The following is a 20,314-nucleotide window of genomic DNA, read 5'->3' on the forward strand; positions in this document are numbered from 1 at the left end:
CCCCGCCCCGGCCGCCAGCGGGACATGGCGGCGGCCTCGGCCTGAGCGGCGCCGCGAGCGGCTCGGACATGGCGGAGGAGGACACGGAGCTCGAGAGGTGAGCGGCGGCGGCGGGCACYGCCCCGAACCGCCCCGAGCCGGACCGAACCGCCCCGGACCCGGGRTGCGGAGCGCGGCCCGGGCGGCTCCCCCGTCCGCAGGGCCCCTTCGCTGCCCCCCTGTGAGGGAAACAGCCCCAATTTTAACACTTCTTGCCTTAAAACCACCGAATTTGCCCTTGCCGCCGCGGGCTCGCTTCACGTTTCCGTAGCTGCGCGCTCAGTGCGAGGAGGCCTGTTCCTCCCGCCGCTTCCCGGCGGCTTTTCCCGAGGGAAGCCGCTGCTCCCGCTCCTCCCGTGTCCATAAACGAGAGCTCGTTCCCTTGGGCTTGTCCTGTCCCGTCCCGCCCGCCAGACATTCCTGCTCTCATCCTCTGAYGTTAAAAATGAGCCCGGGAGTTGTTCCTGCTGTGTTTCTCTCCACAAGCAGGGGTACTTGCTCTTCCCACTTAATCCTTATCAAACGTCTTTTGCAGTGGGATAGAGAGCACCATTTTCATCCTTATCCAAACAATTTTCCCATCTGTTCTCTTGCATTGGTGTACTCGGTGGCTTTGACGCACTCTGTGTCCAAATTCTTCCGTAATCAGTTTGGTCTTTCGACAGCTATGGGTATTTCTCAAGCTTAAATATTGCACCCGCCCAGGTTACCTACTAAACTTGTTTGGAGCATTACGTGCTTGGAAATGATCATCTCTGAAGGAGATGATGTTCTCTAACAACAGGTACATTGTTGGCAGTCTAGTGCTTCTACTGTGTGGCAGCCCCAGTTATAGTTTCCAACAAGGTTTGTACCTTAGAGGAATTAATTAACAGCTTTTTAATTATGTTTTTCTCATTTCTAGTTAAAAATTTAACTGAATCACTTAATTCTGTATGTATTTTTTTTACCGATGACCAAAAAAAGTAGTTGGGAACTTTTCGGTATCCCCACAGCTCAAGCTGTTGAGAATATCAGCACAGAAATGTGCAGAAAATGGGCTTATCTAAAGCAAGAATCACCRCCTGGCAAGAATTAGAGCGTATGGAATGGTTTTCACAGAGTGACTGAGGTTGGAAGGGACCTCTAGAGATCAGCCAGTCCAACCCCCTGCTCCAGCAGGGACACCCGGAGCACGGGGCACAGGGTGGCAGCCAGGCGGGTTGGGAAGATCTCCAGAGAAGGAGACTCCACAGCCTCCCTGGGCAGCCTGTGCCAGGGCTCTGTCACCCTCACAGGGAAGAAATTCCTCCTCACATAGAGATGGAACTGCCTGGATTTCAACTTGTGTCCACTGCCCCTTGTCCTGTCACTGGCCACCACTGAGAAGACTTTGGCCCCTTCCTCTGAACACTCCATAGGAGGGAGCAAATTTGTGCTTTTTTTAATTCCTGTTCTTAGTTGAGGCTTAGCCTTTATTTTTGATATCCTTTTCCATCAGTGTTTGTAATCAATGTGTTCAGATGGGCCAAATTAACACAGTAAAGTCAATTAGACAAACACCATCAGTGTCCTTCTCCTATTGTAGCAGGCAGTATGGAAGATCTCGATATCTCAATTTTCAGAGGTACTCAAACGCTAAAGGCCACTTCTACTTCTGATCCTGTGCGCTCTCAAAAATAGTGTCCATGATTAGTGTAGAAGCACTTCGAGAAAGTTTCTGGAGAAACTGACTACTTTTCCTGGGCATGTAGGCCCTCTAGGTCCTTTCAGGACCTTAAGTACATTAGAAAGTCAGTTTAAGCATTTGTTGATTTCAAAGATCACTGCAGCTCAATAATCTGAATTTTCACATGGGATCATAATGACATAGATGACCATCAGTTATTAATGCTATGAAACTCTTTATAGGAGATGTGTCGATAAAATGTTCTCTTATGCTGGGAAATGTTGTATGAAATTAACTGAATATTGTCTTGCTGTGCCAAGATCTGTGCATATTTCCAGTACCTGTAATGCCCATGCAAGTTTCTCTGGGATCCTAATGAGACGATGGCATCATTAGATGGAGGTGGCAGTGCTGTCTATAATTGAAAGCATCAAATCTTCTCTATAATGAAATGCTGTAATTATCTGTATTTTTACATATACCTGTTCATTACCAGTTAATTTTTTTTATCTGTATTTTTGGTCATCTTCAGCAAAACAATGAAGCTCCTTTCCTGAATGACTAGTAGAAAACATACATGATTTTACTTGACTTTTGCAGTCTTTAACATTCTCATGTTCTTTGGGCATGTGTTAGTGTTTCTTTAGGAAAGTTTGTCCAAGAAGTATTGCCCACAGCAAGGTTTTGAAGGAAAATTGTGTGTGCTGTTCCCTTACTTATATTGTTGCTGTTGGGGGTTGAATCTAGCAGCTACAGGAGTTCTCTTACTGTAACTATGTTGTAAAAAAGAAGACAGCTGGGCATTCAGTCCCAGGAATCCTATGAAAGTAAAGGTAAAAACCTCCTTCAAGTATCTGTAAAGCCTTTGAGTTGCTTCCTTAGAAAATATAAGCTCATCAGGTAGTCGCACATTACCTCAAAGATTATCTAGAGCTTTTTCCCTTGATCTTTATGTCACTCAGCTGACTGTGAATGCAAATCAGAAGATGCACTGATTAAAAATAATATTCAAAGAAAATTATAAGAATGTTAAGAAAATTAATGTTGGGTAAGGACAGCAGCTTTCCACTCACGAGGCTGAAAAGATGGGTGCTGGGTCAGTCTGATCTATAGTATAATCAATGCAAAATAAGTGTGTCTCCTACTTAATGGCTTATAATTTTTGCAGAAAGGAATAGAATTAGTGTCACTCTATTAATATATTCTGAGGCTCYGCTAAACCTGAACTGCAGCTGCTTAAAGTATATATATTTGCTCAAAGCTCAAATGCTTTGAATAATGACTTAGTTATAATGGCAGATATATTGACTTTTAATCTGCATGCTGTTTGGATTTCTTAAAACCAAATCACAAAGTTTTCTAACTACTGTAAAAACAGTACTTAGTTTTTCTTCCTCATTCCTTCCACTCCCCTGACTCTTCTGTTTCGAAGGCTCAGGATCATTTTTTTTCCAGAAGTTGCCTCTTTCTGCTGTGCTCACTGTCAACTAGCTCAGGTTGCTCAAATTTGCTCAGCAAATTCTAGGTCTGTATAAAAAGTAAAATCTGCCTTAATATCCCAGTGTATGACACTTGAATTTGTAAAATCTTGGAAGGGAATTTGTTTTAAATATGTAGCAACAAACAGCCAGTAGAGATGACAACTTACATGTGCAAATTCTCGGTGTTCATGAAGGGCTGTGAGTACTGGGTATGCAAAATGTCCTAGCAGTTATATGTAGACTTTAAAGAACACCCTAATACCTAAAGCCTGGCTATTACTAAGATCATACTAATAAGCTTGTATAAAGGAGAGACCCTTGTGGTGAAACCTAAAACCAACCTGCCATTAATAGATTGGTGAAAAGTGATACAGTAACTTTCCTTTAGAGCCCACTGCTGATTGGGGCTGGACCCCTGCTGCCAAAGATACAGTGAAAGAAGGTCTGTTTTGGTAAGACCAGCTCTCAGGAACRCGAGGCCGAGGAGACCAGGGAGAAGGTCTAGAGGAAGGAAGAGATTCCCTTGACGGARGAGGATCGGATTAGGGATCACCCGAGCAAACCTGGGCCCATGGACACTGATGGGATGTATCCACAAGCACTGAGGACGGTCAGTACATCAAAGGTCATGGTGATCAGGAGAGATGCCAGTGGACTAGAAGAAAGCCACTCTAGCCTTTTAAAAGGGCAAGGAGGAGGACGCGGAGAGCTCCAGGTCAGTCAGCTTCACCTCCCTCCCTGGGCAGGTGATGGAACAACTCATCTTGGACGCTATTTCCAAGCATATCAAAGACAAGGTGACGAAGAGGGGTCACCAAGGTTTCCCAAAGGGGAAATCATGCCTAGCCAACCTGATAGCCATCTGTGATGGAATGAGTAGCTGGGTAGAGATGAGGGGAGAGCAGTCAGTGTCATCTGGCCTGACTTCAGCAAAGGCTTTTGACACTGTCTCCTGTAACATTCTTATGGGCAAGCTCAGAAAGTGTGGGCTAGATGAGTGGATGGGCAAGCGGCCCTCCTGCCCCTAGCGAGCAGTAACCCCATGCACCACGRTAGGCTGGGGTTGACTGAGGGTGTAAAGAGATTGTGGCCAGGCTCTTGGCAGTGATGCCCAGAGACAGGGCCAGAGGCAATGGGCACAAACCAAAACACAGGAATTTCCATCTGAACATAAGGAAGATCTTTTTTTCCCCTGTAAAGGAGACAGGAACAGGTTGCCCAGAGAGGTTGTGGAGTCTCCATCCTTGGAGATGTTCAAAAGCCACCTGGAGAGAGTCCTAGGCAGTGTGCCCTAGGTGACCTTGCAGTGGTTTTCTAACTCAAATGTTGTGGGCTGCAAATATTTATAAACTGATGTAGGTCCATGGTATGTGACTGTCAGTATAAAATTGTATGGTCACATGGTATGTGACTGTCAATATAAGCCTGTGTTTGTGCAAAGCTGAAAAGTTACTGTACCTGGGTGCATGTTATAATGGGACTCATTTAGCATCAATGTGTTTTCCAATACCAAGGAAAAGCAAGAAGTGCCCAAAGGCTTTGCAGACAGAGGGAAAACACGGTCACCAGCCAGTCCTAAGGAAAGGAAGCACCGCTGATCGCTAACGTTAAGGGAGCTGGTAAACACTTGTGTTAAAACCCTAACGATCTGAAGAAGGCTGGGTCTAGATTAATGGATAAAAGCTGCTATGACACTGCTTGAAGCCTTCTCGTTAGCTGCTGTAAGAATTTCTGAGCTATTTATCTTCTCATTATCTTACTCACGAGCCATGTATGTGTTTAAAGATCCAGTTCCTTGTGTTTTGCTTGCAGATTTCAGTAACTTAAATGGGAATAAACCACTRTGTTTTGAGCCCAGGATGGCAGTTCCATGTGAAGCTCTAACAAGTTAAATCAAGTTAAATGCTAGATAGCGACTCGTGACTTTTCTAGTCTTAAACTTGGATTGACACCAGAATTAGTACTCCAGCTCTGCTCTTTTTTTTTTTTTTTTYCTTTCTTTTTTTTTCCCCTCTCTTTTTCTAATCTGTTCCTGCAAAGTTCTGGCAGGCTGATAATCCCACGGCAACGCAACGGGACCTGACTTCCTTCCAGCTTGAATTGAAATCTTTTGGCTGTTAACTTCTTTGCACAGCCTACAAACACACTGTGCAGTCAAGACAACCACCTTGCAGAGTAGTCTGCACCCCAGTTTTCGTTGTGCAGCATCACAGCTAGGAGAGCTAACCAACTTTTTATTAGCTCCTCCCTTCAGTTATTTAAGCCTGCCTGTTGCCCGTGTCACTGTGCTTAAGGCTTTGCTCCATATGCTGTGTCTTACAAACGGGAGCTCAGCTTTTCTGTCTTGTGGTTCCCACTGGTTGACCTGTATAGTTGCTTATAGTCTACCAAGCAAATTGTTTGCTTACTCATTCAGCTGACTGGTTTTCCCACTAGCTTCAAGCATGTGCTAAAGAACAGTTACTTAAGTTTCACCAGTGCCTGAAATTAATTAGTGAAAAGAACTTGAAGACAGTGCAGGAATTTTGCATAATTTACCTTTGCAGATGGCTCTTTGTGTGAGCATAGTCATTTAATTTGTGTGAGCATAGTCATTTAATTGCTCTAGTGTTGCCAACCCGTTTCTTCTAAAAGGTCACACAGTCATTCTGGGTGACAGTGGATCACAGTCCTGTAGGTGACTTATTTTCTTCCACTTTACATAAAGATTTTAACAGCGGATAGTTGCCATAATAGAAATTATATGGTCATCTATATTCTTGCTATTTTTTTAATATTGGGTTCAGAAGAGAAAAGAACCTAAGTGGGGTGATAGCAGGGAAGAGCAGTCCCAAGGTGAAGTGACAGAAATTTTACTTTTCAGTGTTTTGTACCCATTTTGTATGCGTTACTCCTACTCTGCAATTGAAATTAGTATTGTAATTGTTCATTTGCAACATCTTTAATTGCTTTTAATAATTTTTTTTATAATCTTGATATATATAAATAATCTTGATATATCTTGATATATCTTTTATAATCTTGATATATATAAATATGAACTAAGTTAGTATGAAAGTTGAGTTGCTTTGGTAGCCTCTTTCTTCTCCACTATGAACTAAGCAATAAACTTCCCACTTGGTTTATGTAACTGCATAGAGGGGCAAGTCCTCATTTTCCATAAGCAGTAACTTTTTTCCTCCCTTTATTTGTAGGAAAGCTGTAGAAGAGTTACTTAAAGAGGCRAAACGTGGCCGGACTCGAGCTGAAACAATGGGAGCTATGGGATGGTAAGTCAGCAAGGAAATGAGCACGAAATTTGCTGTATTTCCTAAATATGAGTGCTAAGAGGAACTGAATGCTAAGATCTATGCATTTGTTCTGGTAAAAATAAGATCTATGTATTTGTTCTGGTAAAAATATGATTCAAGGTAGGTAAGAAGTTGAAGAAAATTCTGCCCAGTTAGAATTGCATGAATAAATATATTGAAAGCAAAACAATTGGAGAACTGGGAGTAATTTTTATAATAGTAATTTTTTATAGTAGACAGAATTGCAAACTTTAGACTGCAGCCTTACAGAACATCAGTATTAGGTAGCCTTGATGTACATGTACTTGCATGGTGGCTACCTATGAGTTGGRTTGGATTCAGTTTAGATTTTTAAAAATTAATAGCATAACTCAGGAACAAATCTGCTAAAACAATATAGTAATAATAAATTTCTTTTAGCAGTGCATTCATGTATAAATTGCAGCCAAGAAGAATTTAAAATAAAATCCAGTTTTGGAAAAAGGTATTTTTCAAGACTTCAAAAACAAAAAACAAACAAACAAAAAAAMCCCTCTATAATCCAGATGCTAATCTGTTTAGTGAGTGGGAAAATAATAATAATGAATAATAATATGAATAATAATAAATGAGTAATAGTAATGAGTTTTTGTGTGAAATACAATGTTAGCTTGAATGCAGTATTTCAGTTTTTACAGCTAGGCTGTGGTGCAGTGTAATGCATTTTATTGTAGTTAGAGACATAACTATGGGCTGAGAGGATTCATGTGCCTTGAACTAATKCAGATGACTTCGGTCAGCTCTGGTATATAGGGGTATTCACACAAGCACAGTTGACTTTGTTAAACCCAGCTGTAGGCAAGGTCTGGCCCCCTCCACTAACGCTTTTAAAAGATAAGCCTGTATTATCAGTGAAGCTCTCAACTGATTCTCAGCTATGTTTGTTTTGAAGTAASTCCAGGAGATTAAAAGTGTCTTGCTCCAAGAGGTTGATCTTTTATGTTTTCTCATAATGCTTTATATTTTTGTGTATTTTAGCCAGTGCTTCTGCTAAGCATGTGGTTTATACCATATGTGCTAAAATAGCTGAATTGGTTTAATCACCCAGTGCTGACATAGCACAGTTTTATTCTGTGAGCCCTCTCAAATGGTGTGGAAATTAATACAGATCAATTAGCACCGTGAGGGGCAGTATGCATCCATACACTGTGAGTTTACGGGTTAATTCCAGGTGTGGAGCCTGAAGATCTACATCAGGAGATAACCAAGCAGCCCAGAATCCTGTGGGATATTGCGGTTGGACTTGTGCAGTCTGGAATCCTACCCATGTTTGCAGTAGTCTACACAAGCTTCTGCTCCCAGCTCCTCCTTATTCCTTGTCTGATCCGTAGGGATCACACCGAAGTGACTGTGATTACATGGGGTTTGGTAACACCTGGTGCTCAAGACCTGCCAGAAGAGAAGGCAGCTCTGGATGACATGTTTTGAGAACAGCTTTGGATTCAGTCATATTCATATGGCAACTAGTTAAGCCTGAGGTTATTTTAAAGGCGTAGGAGAGAGGAGGATTGTTTAGAAGGCTTCAAGCTGAGGAAGACATGGAGACATGGGCATGAAGATGCTTCCTTACTTCTCAGTTCAGGATTAATCTTGCTTTCAAATGTGGAGAAATTTGAGAAGAGCTGAAGAGAGTCAAATGAAAGATCCATCGCTGCAGCGCTCTGTCTTTATCTGTTAAATGGCCAATGCTTAAGAGATGGAGTAAGAATAGCAATACTTTCCCATTTACTGTAAATGGTAATACTTGACTGTTTACTGAGATAATACTTCTTCAGGACAATAGTCGAGCTTCTGGCAGTCTGCAACTCAGGATATTCTGCAGCAGGGATTGCATTTGATGCCTTTACAGGGATTTTTCCTTCTCTAAGTTTGTCCATAGAGAGATTAATGGGTTTAATCCCATCTGTCACAACTGTGCTGCTACAGAGCCTGGCATAGGCTGGGATACAGCTGGTGTGTATGGCCACAGGGAGGGTATAAAAGCCACCAAGGCAGCTTCCCAGGACATTTTTGGTGTCTCGTGCTGCAATCACAGAGGAAGCTGCCACTGCTCTCAACCATTTAAATAAATTTATTAAATATTTTTGATGCCTTATTGTGATGTTTTGATCTCTCAGAATGGCCCAGCAGTTAGGTATTGCATATATTAGATAGCCAATAAAGTATTTGGAAGGAAAAGAAAACTTATTCTGCTGCATTGAGTACCAGGCTGCAGTAACATCATGTCAGATGTAAGCAGTGTTACAGTAAATTGTGAAGGGTTTCAGATGTTTAATTCAGGGCTGACCTGTAGTCTTGCAACCGCTGAAAGGAAGGTAGTGGCTGTTTTGAACTTTGTGGATACCAAATGAAACATGCAGAGAAGATCGTTTGCTAAAATGTGTACTAGGAGGTGAAGTCCAGGAAAACATGATCAGGCAGAAGCAAACAGGCAAGGACATCTCCAGTGTGACCAAAGCAGCCTCAACAGGTAAAGCACAAAGCCTGCCTGCCCTGCCAAACTCAAAATACTCACAGGAGTGTTTCATGAGGACTCTTTAGCAAGAAAATACCTGTTCTGCCATCTCTTTTTAGGTAAGAAGAAACAGTAGCTACTACTGCTGTGATTATTCTAGTTTATGTTGCCCTCCAACAGCTGTTAGACTTGGGAAATTCACTTTTGGAGTCAACGGACACGAATTAGTTGAAGACAGGTGAGGTGGCAGTGTCATTCGCAGGGAGCTCTCTTTGCACGTCAAGCCTCAGCCTTGAAATATGGGATGCTGTTGCTAGTATCTCTTCCAGCTTGGAAATACTTTGCCAGCGTTACCTTGTCTTACAAGCTTTCTGCGGTTGGCCTGAGTAGGTGTTGCAAGAGACAGGGATCACAAAGCAGTAGAAGAAAGGCTTGATGGAGCAGGGAGGTTGATGGTGATATCCAGCAAGAGCTTATGCAAGAAGGGAGATTGTCTGGGTGTCTCTGGACACAGAGCACTTCTCAACATTGCCAATAGGCCACGGAGCTCTTGGCTACTTAAGAGTCCTGGCTCACTGATCTCCATGCTTTCAGGACCTCTTAGATTGGTGGTGCCTAGATTGGTGGTGCCTAGGTCCATGACAATTCATCCAAGAAATAGTGAATATTGTTATTTGCACATCTCACATTACTGGTTCTTGTGTGTTGACTTTTTTCTCAGATGTTCCCAAGATCCTTGTTCTCAGCACTAAAGTATTTCTAGTTCCTGGAGTCATCCGTAATTATCCACTGTATGACCACAGTGTTTCTYGTCTGGGCTCCCCTACCTCCTTTTGATCCATGTGGTGTTGTAGATCCTGCCGCTGTGGTATCTGATTCAAGGTTTCATGATGATGTGATTCACAGAGTTTAATCATGAGTAAGGAAAGAGGAAGGAAAGATCTTCTTTGAAGTCATCTTCATCCCTGAAAAATTAAGCAAAAGAGAACAGATTCTGTCTGTAGCTTAAGTTTGATCTACACTACTGTGATTATGGAGTTTGAGATAAGAGGTCAGAGCAGCTGTTCAGAATTTGCCACTTGAAGGGCCAGTTGGATCCAAGATGAGAAGCTGCAGGTGTTTGATACTGTTATATAAATTTATCCTCGATTGATGGGAGAGCATTGAACCCAGATGGAATCAAGATGTAGGATGTCTGAGGACTTGCACTGTGTGCCCTTGGGTAAAATGGAGCTACACGCTCAGGTTTCATGTTGTGGCTTTGTCACTCCTATGGGTGGAATTCATAGGTTTCCTTGTAGCCGTGCAGCTGTGTCCATTTTAGGGGGCTGTTCTGCATCAGTTAAGAAAGGTGGTTAAAGTACCCCAGAAGCTAGTGGGTAGACAAGTTCTAAAGGCTTTTTATTTTTTTCTTTCACCATATAAGTTTGGTCTTTGAAGATCCTCCTATCAAATAAGCTAAAGCTCAGCTTAGTCCTTCATGTTTCCTCTGAAAGCTCGCCTATAATAAAATATGGGAAAGAGGATATTTTGGGATGGTTTGTTCAACTGTGCATTGTAGCAGGAAAAAGATGATGAGCATTAGAAGCATTATATTATTTTTAATCCTATTTTATAAAGCACTCCTAAAATTGCTTTCTTGCATATGGAGAATGTTCAATACCAAATCTGCTCATCAGAAGTATTTCAGAATACTAAATACAGGCAAAAAAGCTTTCACTTTATTGCATCTTGTCAGTGACTGAATGGTTTGTGCAGAGTCATGCAGCAWCCCCAGCATGTGATTCTGCTAAAGCTTTTCACTCAAACGCAAAGAGGAGGGGGAGCAGGGCATAGACAGGGCTTGTAAAGTAGATAAATTAAAAACTTCTGATCAGAGCACAGATGCTAGCAAAGCCCTGGCAGCCATATGTACCTGCAGGGTCCTTCCAGAAATCCTCTTTTGTGAGATCCCTTATGAAAGACCAGTAACCAGGAATATCTGCTGTGCCAAAACAAGCTCTGGCCAAAAAAAGAAAAAATCCAGCTGCTGTTTGGTTGTGTGGATGGTTTATTGTTTGTTTTATCTTTGGCTGCTCTTATTTGCTGCAAAATAGCTTTTTTATGGCATTTTGGGAGTGTCAGAAATGTAAGTTCATGCATAATAAGCCCTGCTATTCCCTGGAAACAGCTGATCCGCTGTGTGTGCCAGGGCTGGGGGCCAGGGGTGCKTGCTGCCTACAGCTGCCATGACCGGGGCTCAGCTCCTGCTCTCCAGCACCTCAGTCTGCCTCTGTCTGCTCTGCTAATAAGAAATTCATTCAGTGCTGAGCTGCAGTGCACTTGGTGCCGGGTGCTGGCTGGAAAGCAGGATGGTTCGTTGGCACAGAATGTGGCTTGAAACGTCAAAAATGGGATTAAGCCTTGATTTATGCTTGCAAGAATGGATATATCTTTTCCTGTTGATAAGGCAATATTGTCACTTCTTTGGGCAGAGGTGACCTGCTTTAGGGGTGTCTCATGTTTTATGTGTAAAAGSTTATCAGAACATGCAAATAAAAATACCTGGTGTGCCCTTCCTTGGAAGCACTGCTGCAAAGCTGGAGGCAGTTTTGTAGCACACACKGCTTTAGAATTGCAGGCTCCTGTGTAGATCTTTGGTCATCTCTGCAGGCTCTGCTTCAAGCACACTTGAGTTTGATGCTTTGCCGTTCTTGCAGTATTTTTAACAGTTTTTTTGCCACTAGAAATGCTGGCAAAGGTAGCAGGGAGTTAATGCAGTTTCCATCTTATCTTCAGTTACATGCACACCGTGTTCTTACACTGTAGACTTGTGCGTGTGCATTGTAACACGTGTGTTAGCCCTTCAGGATTCTGTCACATAGAATTGGTGGCTAACTCCAAAACAGGTTGGCTTGTGGAAACCTGTCCAGAAATAGGTAGTGGAGAGAGAACGATGAGGTAGTTCATTGTGTCTTTCTGAAATGGCTTGTATAATTCTTAAGCTGTATTTTGATGTGTAGTAGACACACAAAGTCCAACTGTAAGTGACCTTGCCATGTATTCCCCTGAATATCTACTGAGCAGGACTCTAGAGGTCCCTTCCAACCTCAACCAGTCTGTGATTCTGTGAGAATCTGTGCATTTTCTCGTAATAAATCCTCAAAGAAATTATTGGCAGCAGTTATTAACAGTGACAGCTGAAATAAACTCCATAGCTACTTGAAAGTCACAAAGTATGGTAAGTAACCAGGCATGAGCTTAATTCCAATTTTCCTGTGCAATCTGGATAATCAGAGATACCAAAGGTTTTTAAATCATCAGTGCGTAACTTCTAAATTTATACAAAATTTTGTGGTAGAACATGTAATTCTAATATTGCACTGTTAGCATTCAACAACTCTGTAGCTGGTAAGGGGCACTGGGATCTTCACCATTTCTGCTTTTTGAGAGTAATCCCTTAGTTCTTCCCTGGGATGCAAGCTCTAAAAATATCTGTGAAAACAACCCCCTTCCTGCAGCCTTCAGAGTGATTCCTTCTTATTGAAGGAAAGATGGATTTGTTCACTTCATTCTTTAAGAGGTGACAAAGAGGGAGTAAAGATCATGCAGTTGTTACCAACGGGATAAATGAAGTATAAAATACTCATTTACCAAAAGCAACTGAGAAATTATTTGGGGAAAAAAAGTATTAACCCAACAGAAAAGAAGTTGGAAACGATGGATGAGAAGCTGAATGAGTAAAAGGGCTGGAGAATTATTCTATTTATTTAAGAAAATGAAACTGAATATTTTCCTTGCTAGACAGTTGCCAGATGTAAGCTAAGTTTGATAAGCCTTGTGCATCTGTTTTATTGCTGCAGCTACCTAGGTTCTTTGTGTGGGAGTATCTTTTATTTTCTAAATATCTCAGCTCATGAAATCATGTTGACTCTAGTAGATCATGATCTTGCATACCATTCCTAGTCGACTTAAATTGTATTATTAAATGTCTGATTCCTAAATAACTTAATTAAGCATTGACAAACTTAAAATTTGTTTGTCATTCCACAGGGGTACATTAAACATTAACCTTGTCTTGTGTGCTTCYCCCTGCACACAAGGGGAAAAAATGTGTATTTTCAGTCTATTAAAATTAATTTTTTATCATCTTGAGGAAAGTAATAGGAAAATAGGGACAAACTTGAACATATCTTTCTGTACTGAGAGTTTACACTAGGTGGCATGCAAGGAAAGCCAGAAGCACAAATCTGCCTTAAAATTGCTCAAGTTGAACTTTCAGACTTATTCCAGATGCCTTTGATATGTCTTCTGATTACTTTAAATGTCTTTACAGGTTGAAATGTCCTCTTGCTGGTACAAATAAAAGATTTCTTGTTAATACCATCAAAAACACATTGCCTGCCCAGAAAGAGCAAGAGCAAGACCGGGAGCCTGAGGAAGTCAGCAAGGAGCCTGAGCCAAACAAAAGCAGGAAGGAGGAAAAACCAAAGAAGCGCCGAATCCATCCCTACACCCCCAGCTTTCAGGCCAGGAGGAGAGTCAGCTACTCTCCTCCCAGGCATCGGAACAGGAGCCAGCACACAAAGGATAAGTATGAAAAACGAGCAAGCAAGCGATGAGGAAAAGGAGTGCGTGCCACCACAAGCCCAGAATGGCATTAACTGTTGGACTGCAGGGATGTTTCAGGTTTTCAGCCAGAGATGACCCTCAAAATCGATTTTTGAGCAGAGAGTTGGTTTTGTGAGACGTAGCCTTGAGGYAGATTTATAAGACTTGTTGTCGGGACCTTTAAGAGAAAAGTAAAGGTGCAGCATAAATCTCTCAGTTGTTTTAGCACAGACACTCCCTTCATCCCCCTCCGTCTGGGTAAGCATTGGGTCTTGGTAATGGAGCTTAGAATATGTTACACTGATACAGTTTCTTTAGTCACTTCATCCTTTGAGAAATAAGTTTAAATTAAGCAGAAGTCTATTTATTGTGAAACCTTGCCAGAACTTCTTTGCTGCKAAATCAATGAAGAAGTTTTGCTTGTTTGGGTGAGTTTAGTTTGCCAGAAATTGAAAGAAGGGAGAATTGGTCCATACTTGGTCACACACGTATATTTTAGGTAGCATATAAGAATTTGGTTTCTCTAAACAGTATAAAAAGTACAGTTTTAAAGTTGACAATACTGACTTTACCTCCCTGGAGAAATCCCCAGGAAATTCTGCTTGTTATTGTATTAATCACAAACCTGTCATAGATTATAACAATAAACATTACCCCTAAAAAGCCATAACTGCAATAATTGTCTTTGTTTAGACTTCCCTCTGTAAGGAARTAGTTTGAAGAGTTCATTGTCATGGTGCTTTCAGAACAAACCTTGGAGACACAACGGTCATGTCTGTCCCCAGCTATGACGTTTCTAAGTAAATGTGTAATAGTAGAAATGCAGAGATTTAAAAACAGTCAAATGCTCTCCCTTCAAGCCCTTGTGACAGTATCGTAGTGGTGCAGTTCTTAAGTTTGAGACTGCAAACAGCTAGAATTACGATCAGCACATTCTGTGTCTTTTTGTGTTGCAGACCATTTTACATGGAAGTCACTGTATTTCCCTATCCTCAGAACTAATTGTTTTAAACGTAGGATTCAGTTTTAGAGTTTAAGTGTGCTGACAATAAAAGCTGATGTGTTAAAGTGCTTTGTGGCATTTATACTTTTAATGGGTTTCTTACTAAGCTGCAATGGGTGTATGTCATCCAGCAGAAAGGAGCAGTCAGTGTTTCGAGGTCCTTCCGTGCTGTGTCAGAGCAGAGAGTGCCATCTATAGGTTAATCTATATCTTGTGCTGTTATACATGTCTTGCTTGGAAAGATCATGTTAACCAGGTGAAGGAGAGACCCAAGTGGAGATCTGCTGGGACCGAATTTTGATCTAGTAGCAAGAATTACTTTTCTCAACAGTGGAAAGGCAGTTAAACTGGTGCAGAGGCCCCCAGTGAATCTTAGGGTCGTTGTATCCATCAAATCTCCATGAAGATATGTAGCTTGTTTCTCTATTTATCTGCAGGGACCGCAACACTATAGTAGAAGTTATCCCTGCCTTTCAAAAATCTCTAAGTGGGAACAAAAGGAAAAGTAGTATCTGGAAAACGTAGGATTAGTGAGRTTTTGAGTAAAAACATCCAGGTGTCTCTCTTTGAGTTAAATAATCAGACTTCGTTTCCAGTCTTTATTTTGCTGGACACTGCTCGTTTCCCCCTTGATACTTCCCATGGAAGGACATCATTTATACTGGTATGTGTGCCAGCCTCTGCTGCAGTGGCACTGCTGGACAGACATGGATTTGCAGCAGAGAAATCCTCTCAAACTTGCTTAGGATGAGGACTGGAGATGGTTGTAGGCTTTTCTGAGGGCTTTCCACACTCCCACCTTCTGACACACCTTAAGGATAGATGCTGCTCCTCATCTTTTATTAATTTAAGGCAGATATGGGGGCATGGAAAAATGGCTAGACTATGCTTTCAAAATTAGTCTGGTTCTCTGATGGACAGTGCCTCCATATTAAAGCTGGAGAACTTGGAATGACCAAAAACGTGTAACTGAAGAAAATTGTCTTCAGCAGCAGTGGTAGGTTCAGATATAGTGGTTATTTATTTATTTGTTTATTTTCTGAATTGGAAAACATACCTATATTATATTCTGTTGGTTCATATCTCACATTTTATTAGGACATTTAATGAGAACTTGTTCTTCAAGTTCTTCAACTTGTTCTTCTTGTGTTCTTCAATAGATATTCTTAAATCAAGGCAAATCTTTACCTGTTTGTGTGAATGTGCCTTACTGTAGATCCCCTTCTAATCTAACTTCTGGGTTAGGATTTCTGGATTAGGCAGTCTGAGATCCAAGAAAAGTGCATGATAAAAAAATAAACTTTGTTACTATCTTCTTAATTATATAAAAAAAATGCTGCATGAAGCCAGATTAGTATTATAAACTCCTCTATTGCACAACAGCAGCATCACAATTATACCTCAAAGATAAGATTTAATCTCTGAAACTTGAATTTGAACAGGTCTTTCAAAGCACAGTATTATCTTCTGTAACTCTAAATTCCTTGATAGTCATAGAAATGCTCAGTCTTTTAAAAATAAATTATGTATTTCTGGTCTTAATGCTGTAGCAGTGAATTTCAGCCTAGTTACTTGGATGGGAGGGGAATGCACCTTGGGTTTATATTACTAGAGTAATACTTCAAAGGTGTTTCTTGGTCAGCTGTGACATGTTAAAGTTGTGTTTTAAGTTGGTATTGCTCTTGTCATAGCTGCAATAACATTATTATTATTATTATTATTATTATTATTATTATTATTATTATTATTATTATTATTATTATGCTGGGCAGAATCCTACCGAGTGTCTGTTTTCATCAAGCCAATATTGAATGTAGATCAGAAAACAATGTAAAAAAAGAAGAGAAACACTTTAGATTTTACAGAATATTTTTATTAGTTTTGACTACATATTTTGACTACTATTTTGACTACATATTGTTCTAGAAAGGATTTAAAATCCAAGTCAGGGATGTAATAATAAGCAATTCTTCTTACATTCATTGTACAGCCTCTTCTCTTTTGTAAATCCAATTTGAGTTATTTACAATGAATCATGAAAGCCATGAACTTCCAAGAAAAGACTAACAGATTTGATGTATAACAAGACTTAAAGGGAAAAAAMCACTCTGTTTTTCAGACTGATTCAAATTTATTTCACAGAAGTTTTTTGAGGTGCAGTTATAATAGTGTTCCTTTAGTGATTATGAAATATCTACTGAAAACTGCTCAACAAAAGAGATGTAAATGTTTTTAGATCAATGGAATAATGTAGCAGGAGGGGGTGGCTTTTTCTGCACAAACAGAACTGTTTTTTGTGTTTTGTCTGCAAGTTGATCACTAAGAAGCATGTTTCTTCCTCTGTCCTATCAGAGCTCTCATTAATAAATATGTGTTTTCATTTAATTAAACTGGAACAACACAAAAGCAGACTTGCTTTGAATAAGTAGCAAGAAAACATTTGGATGGCATTTATAGGATTTTATTCATTTTATCAGTAGAGTAACTGATCCACCAAATCTTTATTCATGTGAGTGATCTTTGCACTTGCAAATAATCCTGTTGTAGCTCACAACCTATGAATGAAACTATCTTTTCTGCATTGATATGCATAGCCTTTCTTTTATTTACTATTGACTATTTCCAGTGACAGTCAGAGGGAATAGCTCTAATCAAAAGAAAAAAGCTAAAAATAAGAATATATATTAGATAAAATAGAAGAGAGGGGGGGAAAAATCAATTACTTTCATGCTGGAGTATTTACTGGCCTCTGTCTTTTAAAGAACACTACTGATGTATTCTCCCTTGTATTTTTTCATATATCATATGAGATATATAGAAATATATATATATTCATGTATCAATTCAGTATTGCTTAGAATTTGTGTTTATCAAAGACTTAGTTAATAACTCTGAGGTGCTACCTCTGTACCTTATAATCCTGGAAGGCTGCATCTAGATGGAATGTCAAAAACTTAACACTTTCCCTATGCACAACCAAACTCGGCCTTTCTTTAGTGAAAGAAAGCATGAAGAATATGCTATTCTTGGCAGAAAATTGCTGCTCGTGCAATATTTGCCCCTGCCCATATGGTAAGTCTTGCATTATGGCTGGAACGCCAAGCCAAATACTTTCCCTAAGGAACAGAGGAAGTTTTTTGTCCCTCCCTTGAGAGCATCCTCTATGTTTCGTACTAAGATAGGCGCAGAACTAATGTGTAGAACTAACTGCAAAGCCATGGTGTGGGAAGTGGCACGATGTGGAAAGGTGAATACAGTCCCTTGTAACATTGGCATAAACCTCTGGCAATACCAGTTCAGTTCCCTCATCTACAAGTTGTCTGATCCGAGACACTTTTCACTGTTTGTTTCTCTGGATTTGTAGGAATAGGTTCTGCAGTGTCATCAGCTGCATTTCTCACCCATCTTCGCACCTCTACAGCYGGACATGAACTGTGTCACAAAGTGAACTTAATAGCATTTTAATAGGATGTATGAGAAAAGACTATCCAGACTACAGCAGAAGACTGGTGTGACTGAGGATTTAACCCCATTGTAAGTCTGCAAGTGCAAGCTCAGAGGGCCCACAGAGTTGCTAGAGAGCAGGAGGGTGACCGTGCTCTGCTCCTTAGCACTCACATGCCAGCTCAGCTTTGTCTGGGAAGATCCCTGGATTTTGCACCAAGGTCACGTTTTGTTGGATTTCAGGTGGGGAAATGGCTTTTCCTTGGTTTCTGGTCAGTGTCCATCAGCCTCACATCTCCGAACTATAGATGCCTTTGAGGTGAAGATCTGCTTTTCTGTGGACTTTCCGTCACTGCAGGTAAACTTTGTACATAAGACTGTAATGTTTGCAAGGCTAAAGGCACAAGCCCTCGAGCTTTTTGGAGCTGAGTCTGGTGCTTTTCACCAATATATTTTAATTAGAATAATGAAAGCTAAAATATACATCAGTTATTCAGTCTTTGATGCTTTTAAGTTATATATTTAGCTGGTTTTGGTAAAGTTCATCTTCTGGAACCCCTTCCTTCCTGCAAGGGTTTGTGCATATGTAGTCCCAGCTCAAGAAGGTCATCCCACAGCAAGACTGCAGTTTGTGGAGAGCTACGTTTTGTCATGTAGCATTTGAATGAGTATGAAAGGAGCAACACAGCGGGTTTGGCCTATTTGCTTGGGCAGTTGGCTGCCGGGGTAGTCTTGGGGTGGTCTCACTCCCTCCTCCTCCTGGTCAGGAGGGCACCCATGCACCTCAAGACATGCATGGCCCAGGTGCTGCTCAGTGGAGCTCCCAGCCAAGCCCTCGGTGCTTTCTTGGGACACACAGGACAGAGCAAAGAGCTGCAGAAAGAACTGCAGCAGGCAAACAGTGAAAATCTGTTTGGGGCAACATGGCTTAGCGTTGTGCTCAATGTCCTGCATCTCCTTGATTCTCCAGCTTGATTCTCCAGCTTGATTCTCCAGCTTGATTCTCCAGCTTTTTCTGAAGAGGAACTGCCTGTGTTTGTCAAAGGGATTCCCAAAGGGATAATATTTGCCCAACTGTACTCCTTCAGAACACCTCAGGGAGAGAAAAACCCCAGCAGATAGTTAATTCACAGGGAGCAGCAATAAAGGACAGTTCATGGTAAGGAGCTGTTGTTCAAGTGCAGCAGTAAGAATGCTAAGAGAGGGATATAAGATGTGAGGAAAAACTGGGCTCAGTAGTAGCTGTTGCTTTGCCATAATTCTGAATATTATATTCAAATTCAGTTTTTTTCCTCTACCAATTTAATAGGAATGTAGTAATTAAAGAGCCAAATGGAAGACAAGCASAACAGTTGGAATGGTCAATCTACATGCCTAAAATGAAACTACTTTGTACATGGTAGATCCCTCTGCTCTTAAATCTTCCCCTCTTCATTTGATTCTGAATGACCTAATTCCACCCCTACCAGCCTCACTGCAAGAAAAGAGGCACTGGTGATCAAGGAATCACAAATTCAGGCAGGCAGAAACCAGGGGTAGACATCCATCCACTTCACTGTGCTTCCCACCTCATTGCTGAGTTCTTGTTTCTGTATTGGATTGCAACAGCTTGAGGGTGAATGATGGTAGAAAACTTTGTTGAAGTCCTGGGAACTTTAATCATACCTCAGCAGAGATGTTCAAGGCAGATACTCCTCTCACCAGAGGGAGAGGAACTGCAGATGTGCCCTCCATGCAAGTCTGGTCACTCAGAGCTTGCATTTTCCAGCAAATCATCAGGCTTGTACTTGAGGTGGTTGGTTAGAGAGATGTTGAAAGGTTTTTGTAGTGTTCTGCAGGTTTGTGCAAGGAAGCTGAGCCCTTCGCTGGCCTGACTAGAAACTATTTGCTTGGGTTAATGGGATTAAAGCAGCTCAGGCTTGGTTTACACCAAAGTGCTGTTCTAACGCACCCGCAGGTCTGCCCAGAGCTTGTGCAGAGCTCGCTCTAGCCTTCCTGCCAAAGGCCCTGTAGACCTCCATAAAATGTGCTGAGACGTGCAATTCTTGAAATGTCTGCCTGGAGAAAGGCCTGAGCCTCAGGACCCCATGGAGCAAACCTGTCCTAAAGGCAGCTCTGGACCTCAGCAGATCCTGTCTGGATTTGGATCTGTGTGGGAATCTTCTTCCAACAAGCAAAGGACCAGAGAGGCGCAACCCAACCTATCCAAAGCAAGCTTTGCCTCCTGGACACTACCTAGGAGCCCCCAGACTGAGAAACGAGGTAAATTAAGAATAAAAGTTGACAGGAACGAATCTTTCCTAAACTATTTCTCTTTGCCCGCTG

General features: G+C 41.3%; 1 protein-coding gene across 1 annotated transcript; it reads left to right on the forward strand.

Moving 5' to 3' along the window:
• Positions 1-28: 28 nt before the first annotated feature.
• Positions 29-16,010, forward strand: POLR1D (RNA polymerase I and III subunit D). Its single transcript, XM_026049848.1, has 3 exons — positions 29-97; positions 6,363-6,437; positions 13,268-16,010. Exons 1-3 carry the CDS (start codon positions 69-71, stop codon positions 13,551-13,553), a joined length of 390 nt encoding a protein of 129 aa, XP_025905633.1. The 5' UTR covers positions 29-68; the 3' UTR covers positions 13,554-16,010.
• The last annotated feature ends 4,304 nt before the right edge of the window (positions 16,011-20,314 follow it).

Source organism: Nothoprocta perdicaria, unplaced genomic scaffold, assembly GCF_003342845.1.
Source record: "Nothoprocta perdicaria isolate Ctin4 unplaced genomic scaffold, notPer1 scaffold_62, whole genome shotgun sequence".
NCBI lineage: Eukaryota > Metazoa > Chordata > Aves > Tinamiformes > Tinamidae > Nothoprocta > Nothoprocta perdicaria.